The sequence below is a fragment of the Camelus dromedarius genome, chromosome 12, assembly GCF_036321535.1.
Source record: "Camelus dromedarius isolate mCamDro1 chromosome 12, mCamDro1.pat, whole genome shotgun sequence".
In the NCBI taxonomy this organism is placed as follows: Eukaryota; Metazoa; Chordata; class Mammalia; order Artiodactyla; family Camelidae; genus Camelus; species Camelus dromedarius.
The window spans coordinates 45,558,463-45,574,800 of NC_087447.1; the positions used below are offsets into that span (position 1 = coordinate 45,558,463).

Here is a 16,338-nt window from a genome sequence, read left to right on the forward strand (position 1 = left end):
ATGGCCACTGCTACCAACAACAATGCCAGCAGCTTCTTCTTCATACTGATGGATCTCTCAGGACTGGAGGCTGCTCATGGCTGGACAGCTATTCCTATCTGCTCCATCTATGGTCTCTCTTTGCTGGGCAACATCACCATCATGCACGTTGTCAAGTCTGTGCCCAGTCTCCACACCCGCATGTACCTCTTCCTCTCCATGCTCTCAATGGCTGACTTGGGCCTCTCAGCTTCTACACTGCCATCCATGGCAGCTGTCTTTCTCCTAGGCCAGAGGAAGGTAGGAGCTGCAACCTGCTTTATGCAACTCTTCTTCATCCACACGTTCTCAGTCATTGAATCATCAGTGCTATTGGCCATGGCTTTTGACCGCTGGGTGGCTATCCGAGAGCCCTTATGCTATGCCACCATTCTCACAACCAAGTGCATCAGGGCCATTGGGCTGGCCACTGTGACCCGCAGTGCTGCCCTTCACCTGCCCCTGCCTGTACTCCTCAGAAGACTGCAATGCCAGCCTGTGAATCTTCTGTCTCATTCTTACTGTGTTCATCCTGATGTTCTAAGGCTGGCCAGTTCCAGCACTCGTGTGAACAGTGCCTTTGGACTCTTCATTATGCTCTCCACGTTGGGGATGGATGCTATACTCATTCTCCTCTCCTATGTGCTAATTCTGAAGACAGTATTGAATATTGCTTCCAAAGCTGAGCGGCTCAAATCCTTCAACACTTGCATTTCCCACATTTGTGCCGTACTATTATTTTATACCCCACTAGTCAGCTTGTCCATGATCCATCGCTTTGGGAAAAAGAAGCTGCCAGCTCAGCTATACATGCTTCTCTCCTATCTGCACTTTCTTGTACCTCCAATGCTCAACCCAATTGTCTACAGTGTCAAAACCAAAGAGATTCGAATTCGCATTCTGAAGATACTCCACCCTCAAAAGCTCTGAGCCACAGGGATAAAATAGTGATTGTGATAATCAGCCTGCTGACTGAAGACATCTCAGAAAGGAGCCAGAGAGTGCCTTCCATCGGATCTAACAATTAATCATTCAAAACAGACTGAAATGCATTATGGTGTCTTTCAAGCCATCAAAGCAGTGCCTGTTTGATGAAAAAAATAAAAAAGAAACATGTTTCTTATTCTGCAAACGTCATTATCAGTCTACAAAAAACTCAGATTGTTACAGAGGAAACTGACAGCCTCTTGAGAGTATCATTTACATGTAAAGGCAAGTACATCAGAAGAGTTGGGTTCAAAAATGATATCTAAGACCTTTTCCAACTAAAAACCTAGAACCATACAAAAATTAAACCTAAGAGGGCCTCACTTGTACTTTCTGAAAATTTGACAAATATGTGAAATTAAAAAAAATGTTTTTCCTAGAGTTAAGTCTATTTTCCTGAAATAGACTTAACTCTAGGATCCAACAATCCCACTCCTGGGTATATATCTGAAGGAAACTCTTAATTCAAAAAGACACATGCACCCCACTATTTACAATAGCAAAGATGTGGAAGCAACTTAAATGTCCATCAACAGATGACTGGATAAAGAAATTGTGGTATATTTATACATGGAATACTACTCAGCCATAAATAAAATAATGCCATTTGCAGCAACACGGATGGACCTAGAGATTGTCATACTAAGTGAAGCCACGAAGAGAGAGAAAAATTCCATTGTTGGTATTGGAATCCAGAAAAAAAAAAAAAAAGGAAGGACACAAGTGAATTTATTTCCAAGCCATAGACACACTTACAGATATAGAAAACAAACTTACAGTTACCAGTTTGAGATCTTCAGATAATAACTACTATGTATAAAATAGATAAACAACAAGTTTATACTGTATAGCACAGGAAACTATGCTCAATATTTTGTAATGGCCTAAAATGAAAAAGAACATTAAAATAATATATATGTATAAATTAATCACTATGCTATACACCAGAAATTAACACAACATTGTAAATCAACTATGCTTCAATTAAAAAAAAAAAAAAACTAAAAAAAAGAAATACAACATGAATAACATTGGTAATTTTAAATTCTGATAGCCTCATTAAAAATAATAAGTGAAAATAAATGAGTGAAATTTAATGAGTGAAAATTTAAAAATATGAAAAAATAAAAAGGTGTTTTTCTTATGATTTGCATACTAACTATACATGTCACTTACACTAGAATATACAAGCCAAGTAGACTATTTCAAAAAATTTAAATGCACTTAAAGAAATAAAGATATTAATTATCATAATAGACTGAAGTGTGTCACAATGTGAATATTATACAGCTTAGTATTTCTTTAAGCTCCATAACATATGACCGGTGGATACAGCCTTCAACATTCTTCAGCCCTCTGATTATAGTTAAAGCACTGCTCCTTACTTCTAATGGATACATGGGATATTCTGTGCCCTTATAACTACCATGAGATGCTATAGTTTTTGAATGATGGATGCCATGTACAATTGAATTTTCTCTGAATTTTAAGGAAGATTTAAAAAATAAGCTAAGTAGTCACTCTGGAAGACCATTTTTATGAGAGGTGACTAGGCTTCCACAAACAAGTCAAAGCTGAAGAAACCGATTGGCTCTCTAAGTTATGGTCTCTTTCTTTCTGGATAAACCTTCAGCTTAACTTCTCTGATAGAATTGATCCATTACAAGCATAACCAGTAATAGGTCAAGTAAGTCTGTTGCTTACATGCTAATACTTTGCATCAAATTGTATTGTAGTTATTTACAATTTTGGAATGAAAAAGAGAAAGGAAACATATTACCAATATTTGATATTTTTCCCCTACAGAACCATTCATTTAAATAATATTTATTCATCTGTGCTGGGCCACTTCCTATGCAAAGCATAAAGAAAATAAATTGTGATATTACTTCCTCGGTGTGAAAGTTTAAATCATCAACGGAAACAAAATTGTAAACATATAATTTCCCACTAAGTCAAGGTGCATTGGTAGCAGATAGCACAGCTAAGAGTGAGGACACAAAGAAGGATGTGTCCATTTGATTAATGGGATATTCAGAGACATACCTTTGAGGTAATGAGTTTTAAGTGGAGACTAGAAAAAATAAAATATTTAAGCATAGCAAATAAAGCCTTTCTTGCTCTGACTTCATTTCAACAGATCCTGCATTCCAGAAACACAAAAATAGTTGAAGTGCCCATGAACATGTTGTAGTTTCTAACATCTCACCCTAGTTCATCCTGTAACTCCACCTGGAATGTCCAATGCTCTAACCCCTTTGGCATCCCTGTACTGTACCCCACATATGACATATTATTAAGACACTGCAGATACCTTTTGTTACCCTCCTAATACACTCTCTGTTAAGTTAGCTGACTTTGCTTATGATCTTATAACCTCATGTATCTCTGTTCACTAAATTTTAATTTTAACTGCTTTGAGATATAACTGACATATAAAAATGGCACATCTTTACAGTGTCCAATTTGATAAATTTGACATAAATACGCACCTATGAAATCATCAGCACCATCAAGTTGCTTTTTTGTACTCCTTCCCCAGTACCTTTCTCCACCTAAACTGTCTCAAATACTGAGTTAGTTTCGTTACTACAGATTAGTTTGCATCTTTCGAAAATTTTACATAAATGTATTCATAAAGTATATGCTCTTTTTGTTATTGCACTTGCTTTTTTCTCTCAGCATGATTATATTGTGATATATCTATGCGGTTCATGTATTATTCTTTTTACTGATGAATAGTATTTCACTTTATGGATATACAATGATTTGCACTACATAGTAAATTACCATGTAAATACATTATTAATGAGAAAAATTATACTTAGTTTTACTTTACTCATGTAATTCTCTGCATTCCTTAGCGTGTGTCCAAATTTGTACCTGATATCATTTTCTTTTAGCCCGAAAAACCTTATTTTTTTCCTAGAAATTTACTAGATTAGAATTATAAATTGTAGGAATATTTTTCTTATACTACCTTAAAATATTATTTCTCATTTTTTAATTTCTTTCTTGGACAGTGAAAAACCTGGATACCACTGTCTACAATTCATTTTCTCATCATTTTATCCTTGTAGCATAAAAATAGTTTCAAAGTCATTAATCCATATTCCTTCCGGGAACACATTTACAAACTCACGTACAGTGTTTGTATGCAGTTCTTTTTATCTTTAAACTTACAATGCCCAGTTAAAACACCATTTTTCTAAAGTTACTTTCCCCTTTCCCCCTCATGTCCCCCAGTGAGATTATGTCATGTATTGGTAATACAGATGAAATATTTTTTTCACAGTTGGCCATCCATCACGGGATCCCTCAACTTTATTTCCCCTTTTAAAATTTTCATACAACAAAGTTCATACTTTGTGGTTTACAATTCTATTAGTTTTGACAAAGCATACAGTCATGTTCAAACAAACAAATGGGAAAAAGGTGGAATGTACCCCAAGGTGCTAGATTACATATCTGTACACCGTAAATACACATATGTGTGTGACTGCTTATGTCCATATTTTTCTTTGTGTCTGAACATACTTATCACAGCTGTTTTAGAGTTCTTTTATTCTAATTCCAGAATCTGTTCATCTTGAGACTTTTTCCATTGATTGTTTTGCTTTCCTCTGATTAATTTTTTGCATTTTTCATATGTCTATTGTTTTTATGTGCCCATGGGCACTGTAGGCACTACGTTACTGAGAATCACGGTCATACTGTATTACATAAAAAGAGTCTGATTTGACATGGCAGGCAGCTGATTTTATTGGTAGATCCTTGTCTTGGTTTTAGGCGTTTTTTTAGGGTGGATGCTTACTAGCCCTTACTTCTGTGTTACAGTAGTCTCTTATGATTGTCTCTGATCCACTCCATTGGCATAAGAGAGAGTTCCACCCCAAGGTTATGGGGATGGGTGAAACCATGACACTTGACATTGCAAATAAAAGTCTGGCAACAGTATACTGGCCACAGGTACTCCCAGACTGGGGAAACAGGATCACATGCCAAGCAAGGGACACACAGGAGTTGCACTTGGGAACAGAGTGAACAAGCAGGAGTTATGGCAGGCAACTTCTATATTAACAAGGAGGTGGGGTTACCCCCTTGTTCTCAGAGGACTACTTGACTGGCTTGTTTGAGTAATTTCATGAGTTGGCAGGGAAATGAAACCCATTAGTTGGAATGCAGTTGGTTTCACTGTTAGGGGAACTAGTGAGGGGAGACTTTTCTGCTAGATGTGGGGCATATTTGGTAGCAACAGGGAAACTCATGGTTAGGCTTCTTAATACACTCTCACTTTAAGGTGCCCAAGTAGCACACGACACTGAATCTTAATTTCATGAAACCAAAACCACACCACATACTCTTATTCCAGTGGTGTGGTCCTTCTAAGGTTTAAAATCAATGTCAAAGGATTTCAAAGGATCTTTCCTTTCCCTCTTGTTGAAATTCCAGTATGTCCTAGTACTGTATGAATTCCAGAATCTGTATTCAACCTCCAGCCCACCTTTTCCCCTCAATTATGTTCTCTGCCAAGCTTTCTGGAGCCTTGCTCTGTCAAATCACAGCTTACAATTTGGTGAAAAACTCATGCAAACACCTACACAGATTTCTAAGACTCCTTCCTTCTGCAACTTCCTTATATTCAGTAAATGCTCCAAATTTTAATTCATCATAGACTCTGAAATCAGTTTTCTCTTTTCTCCCTCCAGTAGGAAGACAACTGCTCTCAATTTGCATTCAACTGCCCTGTCTGAACTTTAAAGTGCAGTTAGGAAGAAAGCCAGGATCGATATGGAGTTCATTTCTTGTTCCTTTTATCACAGGGAATTACAACTCTGCACTGTTTTTCAATGTTTGATATATTTTACATTTCTTGCCTAGAGATGGAGCTGACAAATGAGTATGCCCACAAAAACTGTATTTTGTTTTGTTTTGCGTCTATACTATGAAACAAAGAATTTCTATAAAACATTATTTTGGGGCACCATGAATTGTCTGCTTTGGTTTTCAACGCTGTGGCTAAATTTCTGATCTCTGTTTAACTACAGAGATACATGCTCAAAGTTGGAAAGTCCTTCATTTTATTAAAGTTTTTTTAATTGCTTTTGCAACAATATAAAGTTTCTTTGTTGCACTTATATGAGATCATCCTATAATTTATTAAATGTTTAATGTGCACTTTTAAAGAACGTACTAGTGATTTGAGTATATTATTATATTACTCACTGTATTACTATGAAGTAACACTAATATTAAAATTACAGATAATTATTTGAATATTGGCAAGCATTAAGTTTTTTAATGGAGTACCTAACTGAATCCTCACAACAATATGGTGAATTAGTTTTTTTCACTATTTCAGTTTCATAGATGAGGAAACTGAGTCAGAGGTTAAATAGCATACCCAAGTTTTCCGAGCTAATAAATGACAGTTAAGATTCAAATCCATGCAGCTTAACCCCAAGGCCATTGATGTTGACCATATATTCATTACCTCCCAATGGTAGTAATGTTATATTTTACAGACATGAGAAATGAGGCTCAAAAGAGCTTGTGCAACTTATGTAATTACCAGTGGAGATCATCTTTAACTCAGCTCTCTCTGATGTTGAAGTTCATTCTCTCAAACAGGCTAGTTAGGTTTTAATCACAGTACAAGGGGGCTCAGTAACTGAAATACTCAGACATGGACAGGCCTGTTCAATCACAACAGAGTTTCTTTACAGCCCACCGCAAAACTTGTTTGGCAGTGACATGGTTAAAGGCTGTTGCTTCCCCAAAGCCCAGGATGTCCATCAGGGGAGGTTATCCAGGAATGTACTCTGGAGGAGGGTGAGACATGTCCTCAGATCTTGTCTCCTTGTGGGTAAGTCAACAGCTTAGGGTGTGGAGTGGAAGGGAGTAAAGCCATTTGCCAAGGTTCCTTATCAGTGCTCATTTAAGGACAGTGTTAATATGTTTTGAGTTAAGACCCTGAAAAAGGACAGTACTGAAGATTCAGAGAAAGAAAAGGGGCTCTTCATCTTCAGATATTGTCTGGGAGGTTATTGGATAAGTTTTCTAAAGAATTCCTCAAATGTGCTGCCATAACAGAACTAATTAAATGGGCAAGGAGGAGCTGGCAAATCACCATCAACAGTCCTCCTTGTCTTAAATACAGCCTGATGTGTGTGTACCTGAACTGCACATGGATTCTATGTGCCTTAAGGGAGACAAGCTGAAATGAGGAAAAGTTTGAGGGATAGAATTGTACGGAGATTGATGGTTTGTGAAAACAGTTTGAAAAGATCTGTTTCTCCTTGCAAGGTGGAAGGTTAACAGAATGACGATGGGATTTGATAAATTGAGGGTGACTGAGATAACTGCCATTATTTCTGAATCTTTGAAGCATCACCTTTGAAAAAGCTCTTCGCATTTTGAGCATGGTAAATAAATTTGGGGAAAAAAAAGGATGGACAAATATAAACAATTATTATTTACTTTCTAAGTATTTTATAGAATACAAGGAACATGTCCATCCACTGTCTTAGTTTATCATCAAATAAATCTAGGATCTAGGTATACTATGAGAATTGGTACAATTCACCGATTTCCATTCTTTAGATGATGGGAAAAGTGAAATTAGCATAGTTATTTGTGAGTACATGCATGTTGTATGAAAAGAGAATGCTTTGTGAACATGAAACCTATTCTCTGGTCATTTCCTATTACTATCACAGCAGAATATTCTCTTAATGCTACTAATCTGAATCCTAATATGGTTGCAGAAGAAAATGGATATTGGTGTTAGGAAATGCAGCCTGGCTTCCCACTTGGTCTTCTCCAAGATGCTACAGGTTTTTGTCTGATTGGAAATCTGCTGACAAGACAAAACAAAGAGTTTCTATAAGGAAGAAACTCATAGTGCATTCTTAACACTTTAGGGAAAATAGTTCCTGCTTAAGTCCAAGTTTTATCCAAGTTGTTTTGTTTGTTTATTTCATTTCACTTTTTTAGTGTTTTGTGCTGAAGCCCGGACCAGAATCAGGTACCCAGCTTTCAATTATATTCTTCTACTTCTTACCACTGAATTCCTCCACCCAACAAGTATTCCTTAAAAATTAAAACAAGAATCATCACATAGAAACATATGTACACACACACACAAACTCACAAAACTCTTCTTCTTCTAGGCAATCAGCTAAGTGCAATATATATGAAAAAAAAATATGATCCACATATATAAGCCTCTCAATGTGTTTTTCAAAGTTCCCTTTTCTCAAAGTCTAAGAAAGAGGAATAATGTCAGGAACCCTGAATCCTCTTACACTATGGACATTCATTGTATTTTTACCTCTAAGTGTGAATCCTTTGGGTGAAGTAAGAATCTTTTAGTTTGGTAAGCAATGTTAAAGATTTTTCCCTAATATTAAAGAAACTGTGCAAGGTGAAATTAGGATGGAGAATTCATAGATAGCAATTAAACATTTATTTTGAATGTACAATAATTCTCACTCAATGTCTTCAAACATTTCTTCACCTTATTTCACATTTTGCTCCATCTGTCAGTAACTGACTAGAAATTCATCAATCTATATGTACAAGGGATAAAACAGCTTGTCCAACTTCCTATAACAAGAGAATTTAGTGGACAGATTACCTGATTAACTATTTGGTACTTCTCAAATAAATTATAAAGAAAAACAGAGCATCCTTATCTACAATAACCGTTATATGTTTTTTTGATCTTTAATGACCTATGCTAAAATCATTTGGTGCATCCCAAAGAATCTGTTTGTGACTGAGCATCCTTGCTGGTCCTATCTCAAAGATTAGCACGGAGATGCAATCTTTCTTTATCTAAGGGTGTTTCTGTTCTCTTAACTCATAATCTTTGCTTCTGCCTCACTTCCTTGTTTAAGTGGAACCTCAACAGCATCACACTCATCTGTTTACCAAGTAATACTATTCTTAACACTGTACCACAGTGACTCTCAGACGTTGGTTTGCAACAGAATCACGTGGAGGGTTTGTTAAAACACCTTAATGCTGGGCTTCAACCCAAGAAATCCTGATTCAGTAGGTTTGAGGTGGGACCTAATAACCTGTACTTAGTACAAGTTCTCATGTGCTGCTGATGCCACTAGCCCAGGGTCCACACTTTCAGAGCCACTTGTTATACATTCAGCACATAAGAGAATATGCTTCCATCCTACTACCTCTGCCTGGTGAAATGCACCTTTCTTAAGTAATTGTGTTGGTTCTAGAAAGTCACCTCTGTTCTCTTAACTCTCCTATTTCTATCCCAGTTCCAGCTATAATAGATAACTAGCTCCTAGTTAACTCGTGTGCTAATAAGCTGAGGTTTTCCCTGATGCATGTCTCTACATTCCTTAGCAATCACTCACCCACTCACCCATGGACACACGGATCTCCAACTTTCTTGCTCCTTTTTGGTGCTTTGCTTCTCCCATTGCTCCCTCCTCAGAGAGCTTTTACCTAAACTCTCAGTCTAAAATAGCACCCCTTTCTCTTTCCACTTTGTTTTATTTTCTTCACGTATTTGAAATAATATTGACTCATGCTTCCCCTATTATTGAGATACTATTTTTTTCCTAGTTCTGTTTTTAGCATCTAGAACATTGCCTGAGACAGTTTAATTACTGAATGAAAACACAGGCACCTAATCTCGTGGTAGTAAAGTAGATTACCACAGAAAAACCAGAAAGGCCATCATGAAGGGATTTTTAAAAAACAGCAATTCATGGGAGTTTTTAGTTTACTCTGATTTAAGGATAGGCTTATGAGTGTGTCAAGTCTATTTGTTACTCGCTAGCATTTGCATTCAAACAACAATATCCAGAGTGAAAAACACTGAGTCAGACAGATTAATTTCCAGTCCTGGATCCTCCTATTATGACCTATGCAAACTTAGGAAAGTTAATGATTAAGTTTCTTAGTCTGGAAAAACCAATCTTCCAACTTATGAAGTCTGAGATGCTTTAAAATAGTCTATGTGAAAATGTTCTGTAAAGTACTTTAGATGAAAGAAAATGGTAATAAGCTACACTTACACCTTTTTTTACCTGCAGAAGAAAAAGTGACAGAATTCATAGGTACGTGGACCTACTTTTCAGAGAGTAATACTGGATTGCATTTCCCATGACATAAAAAAGGAAATGTGATAAAATAAAGAAAAAAACAATGCGATCTGTAAAAAAAAAATCCCTGAATATATGATCAAGTAAGATTCCTTAAAATTAAGTCATCCTTTTTCACTATTATTCTTCAATGTTTTGTATTTCTGGAAAACTCCAGAAATCTTCCTCCTTTGTTTATGATTAGAAGGGAAGATGAAAAGCTTTCAAACTGAGTTCTCTTTCACTGTTCTCTGAAAAAAATGGAACTCATAATGGACCAAATATATGAAGATAGCTGAAATGGCATGAGGTGAGACAGCGGACAAAATTCAAGGTAAAGAACACAGGAAAATCAGAAGATCAATCCTCAGACTGTGGTATTTCTCCAGAAATTATTTTATAAGTATACTTAATTATAAAAATTAATGTACTTTTCTATATTCTCATCAGTATAATGCTGAATAGTTACTGATAATCTTTAACATACCTGGTCACTATGAGTTAGGAATCATCTTACTTAATGTTCTGCACACACAGCTCTATAAGAATAAATCATATTTGAATAAATGTCCAACATTTTTGCCATAGCTTGGAATTTTAAATTGCATATATAAAAAGGATGTATTTGTGTGCTCACACAGGAGGACTGACATTTAAAAGGGAACCGTTTTGATTTGTTTTAAATCTGAAAGATGGTATCTCTCTGCAAAAATCTCATACAAAATTCACTACATTGCGGAAGTACCTATTGAAAGGCATGTGAAGGAGGTCCTGACAGGGAGTCAGGACACCTAAATTTTGGTTCCAGATCAGAAACACTGACTGTATTGGAACCAAGAGTTCATTGCTCAATATGTACAATATAGAGTTGGAACCCTTTCAAAAGCCATGATTCAAATTCTGATTTTGGGTCAACTCTTGTCATGTGGCTCCAGGGCCAGGCTTATAATGTCTGCAAGATTTCTTCTAATAATTCAAAAATCATCTTTTTTTAAGGGTTCTTGATCTATGAACCAGGTGAAATACTTGGGCAAATTAAAAGGCCATGGTTATCATAAAATCATTTCGAAGAGTCTTTGCAAAGTCTTGATTCATAGAACAGGTTCTGACCCAGCAATCCTTTGGTTCTAGGGCCTGTGATTGTCCTTCTGTCTGGAGTCCTGCCCCTCAGGTCATCATGTCTGACTCCAACCACACCTCCTTCTTCCTAACCAGCCTCCCAGGTCTTGAGGCTGTGCACACCTGGCTCTCCATCCCGTTGTGCGCCATGTACGTGGCATCACTGGCAGGAAACAGCCTGATCCTGAGGGTGGTGAGGTCAGAGCCCTCCCTGCACCACCCCATGTACTACTTTCTGTCTATGCTGGCTGTGACCGACCTGGGCCTGTCTGCCTCCACACTGCCCACCATGCTCACCATCTACCTGCTGGGTGTCAGGGAGGTGGCAGTAGATGTGTGCCTGGCCCAGCTCTCCTTCATCCACACTTTCTCCGTCATGGAGTCCTCTGTGCTGCTGACCATGGCCTTGGACCGTTTTGTGGCCATCAGCCACCCTCTGCGCTATGGCATCATCCTCACGAGTCCCAGGATTGCCATGTTGGGTCTGGGCGTGCTGGTGCGCAGCATTGGTCTCCACATCCCAGCCCCCATTATGCTGAGGAAGCTGCCTTACTGCAGGAATCACCTGCTGTCTCACTCCTACTGCTTGCACCCCGACGTCATGAAGCTGGCCTGTGCTGACACCCACGTCAACAGTGCTTATGGTCTCTTTGTGGTGCTGTCCACGCTGGGTGTGGACTTGGTGCTCATTGTCCTCTCCTATGGGATCATCCTCCAGACAGTGCTGGCCATTGCCTCCAAGGCTGAGCGCCTCAAAGCCCTTAACACCTGTGTCTCCCACGTCTGTGCTGTGCTGCTGTTCTACACACCTATGATCGGCCTGTCTATGATCCACAGATTTGGAAGGGGGGCTTCCCCTTCCAGCCACATGCTGCTCTCTTATCTGCACTATCTTACACCTCCAGTGCTCAATCCAGTGGTTTACACCGTTAAGACCAAGCAGATTCGACTGAGAATGCTGCACATCTTTTGCTCAGGCAGGGCCAGCAGCAGAGATATTCAGGATCATTAAGTCTTTGGTAGCAAGAGAAAACGCTGCATTAAGGAAGGAGGATGCAATAAAGGACTCTTCCTCATGGGGATTATATGTACAGGGATTTTCCAGATTACTTTTGATATCACTGAGTTCCAAACATGAATGAATGACTGGGTTACATTTTTGAGGAAGACTTCTGGCAACAGTGAAATATTCATGAGGCAATAAATGTAATTCCAGACATGTGAGAATCAGGCTTGTGAGTACTTAGTTTCACTTTTAGAGCACTCCAGGATTTAGCTGTTTTCCTTTCCCTCTCAATATAAATTTCAAATGTCTTTGGCAACAGTATTTCACCTAGTTCCTAGTCACCTTCACAAGGATTTCTATAGAGGTTTTGCCCCCACCAGGCTCCCTTTTCCTTTCCTGATTCCATCATCTCCAATCTACTGAATAGTCACCACTTACCCCCCTAGATGAGACAGGAAGACAGACAGCAGAAGCTGGAGAGGAGAGGAATTCTCTTCCCCCAACTGGGATAAGGTTCTGACAGTCTTTACCCCTGAAACACTGGTATGTATTATGGAGAGGACTCTGGGTATATTTCACAGTGGTTGCCCTTCCCTCCCCATCCCTTTGCCAGAGCCACAAGTATGTCTTCCTTTGTTTCTCATTTATAACATAGCTAAGTTTATGAAGCAGATTTATTACAGATGACCTGGAAATGGGGTCTACTACTTTAGAATTTTGGTTGCCAATAATAAAAACAGAGTTAAAACAAAATTAAGCAACACGCTGAAAGTTATTTCAATTATACACGGACAGGCTATGAAAGATAAAGGCAGGGATGCAGCCTGAATTCCTGAGTAACAGAATGTCAGATTGGAAAAGAAATCAGGAATGGAAATTAAGCCAAGTCCTCCCTCTTCCATCCACCACACATACACACTCAAGGACAAACAGTTCCTTTTCTCTGCACATTTTCACATGCCTGTTTTGCTGTACCATATCTTTAGATCTGCCGATACATCTGAATACTGACTGGTACCCAACTGTGACAGAACATCTAATTCACATTGAAGAAAGTCTGCATAGAGCAAGACTGTGCAAGTGCATGAGTGGTACCCACTCCCAAGATTACTCCCTCATTCATTAACTCTCTCAGTAGGAAGATAATACAACTTTAGGATAATAAATCCATCTAAGATAATAAAAATCCATTCACAGCAGGGGGAGGGTACAGCTCAGTGGTAGAGCACATGCTCAGCACTTACGAGAAGGCTGAGATTTCTTAGCATGGCACATCGAATCCTCCTCGCTCATATTTCTATAATTTCTTTAGATATTAAATTCCAGAAACACAAAGACACTTATGATCTTGTAGTGCCTAATGTCCATCTTACTGTTTCTCACATTTGTACTTTGACTTATCCTGACTCACTCCCTGAAAAGATCTTCCCAATCCCAAATGTTTGTTCCAACACACAGATCCTCAGGTTTTGTCATTTGAGTTCTGAGTGGTCAGCTCTAAAGATGAGATGAGAACTCTTTAAAGGACCTCTTTCTTCCCTCATGCACTTTAGGCTTGTCTCAGATTAGAATGGAGCATTGAGAATATGAAGAAGTACACTTTAGACAGAGATTTCCCAGTCACAAAGGACTCTTTCTACAGTCCGTTGCAGAATTTCTTTGGCAATGACTTTCCCTAATCCCTGGAGGGAACCTTCTGTATTCCCCAAGGGAAAGATATTTAGGGCATTGGCCAGATTGCTGTAAAACCACTCCTCACTGTGAACTCCCTGTCATCGAAATCTTGAAGACATACTTTCAGCTTCGATGTTCTCAAGGGTGAGTCAACATTGTTGGGCTTGGAAAGGAACACAGAAACAGCCATACATTTGAGGATGGTACCAGTAAGTTTTGTGGTGAAGCCCCAAATATCAGTCAGTGCATTTGATGTCTAGAAAGACAAAAGAAGAGTTATGCTCTAAGACTCCCTTTGGGAGGTATTGGGAGATATATCTTCCTTATGACCTGTTTCAAGTATACTGCTACAAGGGAACAATAGAATGTATAAGAGGCTGGAAACCCACTGGCAAGTCTTCTCCTTTTCTTAAATACATCTTATATATCTACATCTTTTCTTAGATACATCTTGTGTACTTGAATCTATGAGTGGATTAATTCTCTCCCCCTCAAATAAGTCAAGCTAAGGTTGAGGATGGTTCATTGAAAATAACGGCATAGAGAGAAAGCTGTGATATGAAGTGAGTCCAAAAAGATAGGGTGGCTTTCCTCATGTAAAGAAAAAAAAAAGTGATAGGTTCAGTCAATAAACTCAAGGTTATTGAGACAAAAGTCAATATTTTCTAAATCACTGAACTATCAACCTTGAAAACATACTGCAAAACTTAAAATTAAAGAATTTGAGGAGTAATTAAAACATAATCTAAATTTTCAAAATTATTCATCTCAATCTTCTTATTAAATATTGCCTCTCTATGATGTGTTACCACCTTGATATGATCTGCATGTACCTAAAGGTATGAGATTTATTTGGGGAATAACAACCATCATTTTTGGACTAGCATGGAGTATGAATCTCAATGAGTTTTTGGTATCAATCCTAACGTGGTTGCAGAAAGAGTAATATATAGATTTAACGCAAAATATGGTACTGTCTCCAACTTTGCTCTCCCTCTGATGACACTTATTAATAGCTATGTTAAGATCTACCTAATGGTAAACAGTAAGAGTTCCCTGAAGCAATTAGCTTATAGCCTATGCTTACAAATTGTGCAAATGAACTTCTGCCCCCTCTTCTCCTCAGCTGTAGCTAAGAATTGTTTGTCTGCAGCAGACAAAATAATGTTGACAATCTTCTAATACTGAATTATATATTTCCCAAATATTCACAACGCATAATTTCTAGGAATCTTCAAGTTAAATAATTCGGTAAAGAGGGATGGGACTGCTAATGCAATCTACAGAACTCCAGAATGAATATAAAGTTCAATTAAATTTATTCAGAATTTGTGATAACATTATCCAAGTCTTTTCCTTTGTGCCCTGCAACAATTTCCATCACTAAATTTCTTTTTAACAGCACATTGCTATTTATATCCAAAAACACGGTCTCCTGACAGGTACTGAATAAATGTGAGAAATAAAAATAAATAAATAGGACATGCTCTGAATACTGATGGATTTCAAATGCTTGTTTTATAATGCTTATTTTATTGCCCTAATTAGGACAGTACAAGTAATATTGCTGATTCTGACCATCCCAAGAGCTTGTGTCCTCACATCAGAAGTCTGAGGGGACAATTCACTTAGTTATAAAAACCCTAAAATAGCTCATATTGTATAAAACATTGTGCAAGGTTGAAGAGTGTGGTATGGCAAGATCATAGATACATACATAGCATGTGTAATGTTATTTTGAAAGTAGACTCTTCATTCGAAATCTCTAAGTATTCCCTCATCTTATTTATATTACTTCTTACACTTCCTCCATTTTTCAGTAAACTATTGGAAATTCATGAAGCCACATACAGAAGTACAAGAAGTCATCCAGTTCTCAGGGTTAGCCTAAAATAGAAATTGCCTGCTCAATTTGGTCTTCTTCAGCCATTGACAAAATGATGTCCTTGCTTCTTATGGTATCCCCTTATTTATTTATTTATTTATTTATTTATTTATTTATTTATTTATAACTTAATATATTTGTATTGAAGTATAGTCAGTTTACAATGTTGTGTCAATTTCTGGTGTACAGCACAAAACTTTTTTGATTTGCATTTCTCTGATAATTAGTGATATTGAGAATTTTTTCATGTGCCTCTTGGCCATTTGTATGTCTTCATTGGAGAATTGCTTGTTTAGGTCTTCTGACCATTTTTGGATTGTGTTGTTCGTTTTTTTCTTATTAAATTGTATGAGCTGTTTGTATATTCTGGAGATTAAGCCCTTGTCAGTATTACCTTTTGCAAATATTTTCTCCCATTCTGTAGGTTGTCGTTTTGTTTTGCTTATAGTTTCTTTCGCTGTGCAAAAGCTTATAAGTTGAATTAGGTCCCATTTGCTTTTATTTCTATTCTTGGGTAGACTGCCCTAGGA

The 16,338-nt window shown here is 37.6% G+C and overlaps 2 protein-coding genes across 2 annotated transcripts; both read left to right on the forward strand.

Annotated features, from left to right (window-relative positions):
• LOC105098024 (olfactory receptor 51G1) lies at positions 1-948 on the forward strand. The gene has a single exon (XM_010990646.3). The coding sequence runs from the start codon at positions 1-3 to the stop codon at positions 946-948; it is 948 nt and encodes a 315-aa protein (XP_010988948.2).
• A 10,353-nt stretch (positions 949-11,301) lies between these two features.
• Positions 11,302-14,452, forward strand: LOC105098025 (olfactory receptor 51G2). Its single transcript, XM_010990647.2, has 2 exons — positions 11,302-12,200; positions 14,434-14,452. The coding sequence occupies exons 1-2, from the start codon at positions 11,302-11,304 to the stop codon at positions 14,450-14,452; spliced, it is 918 nt and encodes a 305-aa protein (XP_010988949.2).
• The last annotated feature ends 1,886 nt before the right edge of the window (positions 14,453-16,338 follow it).

Coding starts and splice junctions, on each gene's coding strand:
- LOC105098024 (XM_010990646.3), top strand. CDS start 1: ATGGCCACTGCTACCAACAACAATGCCAGCAGCTTCTTCTTCATACTG.
- LOC105098025 (XM_010990647.2), top strand. CDS start 11,302: ATGTCTGACTCCAACCACACCTCCTTCTTCCTAACCAGCCTCCCAGGT.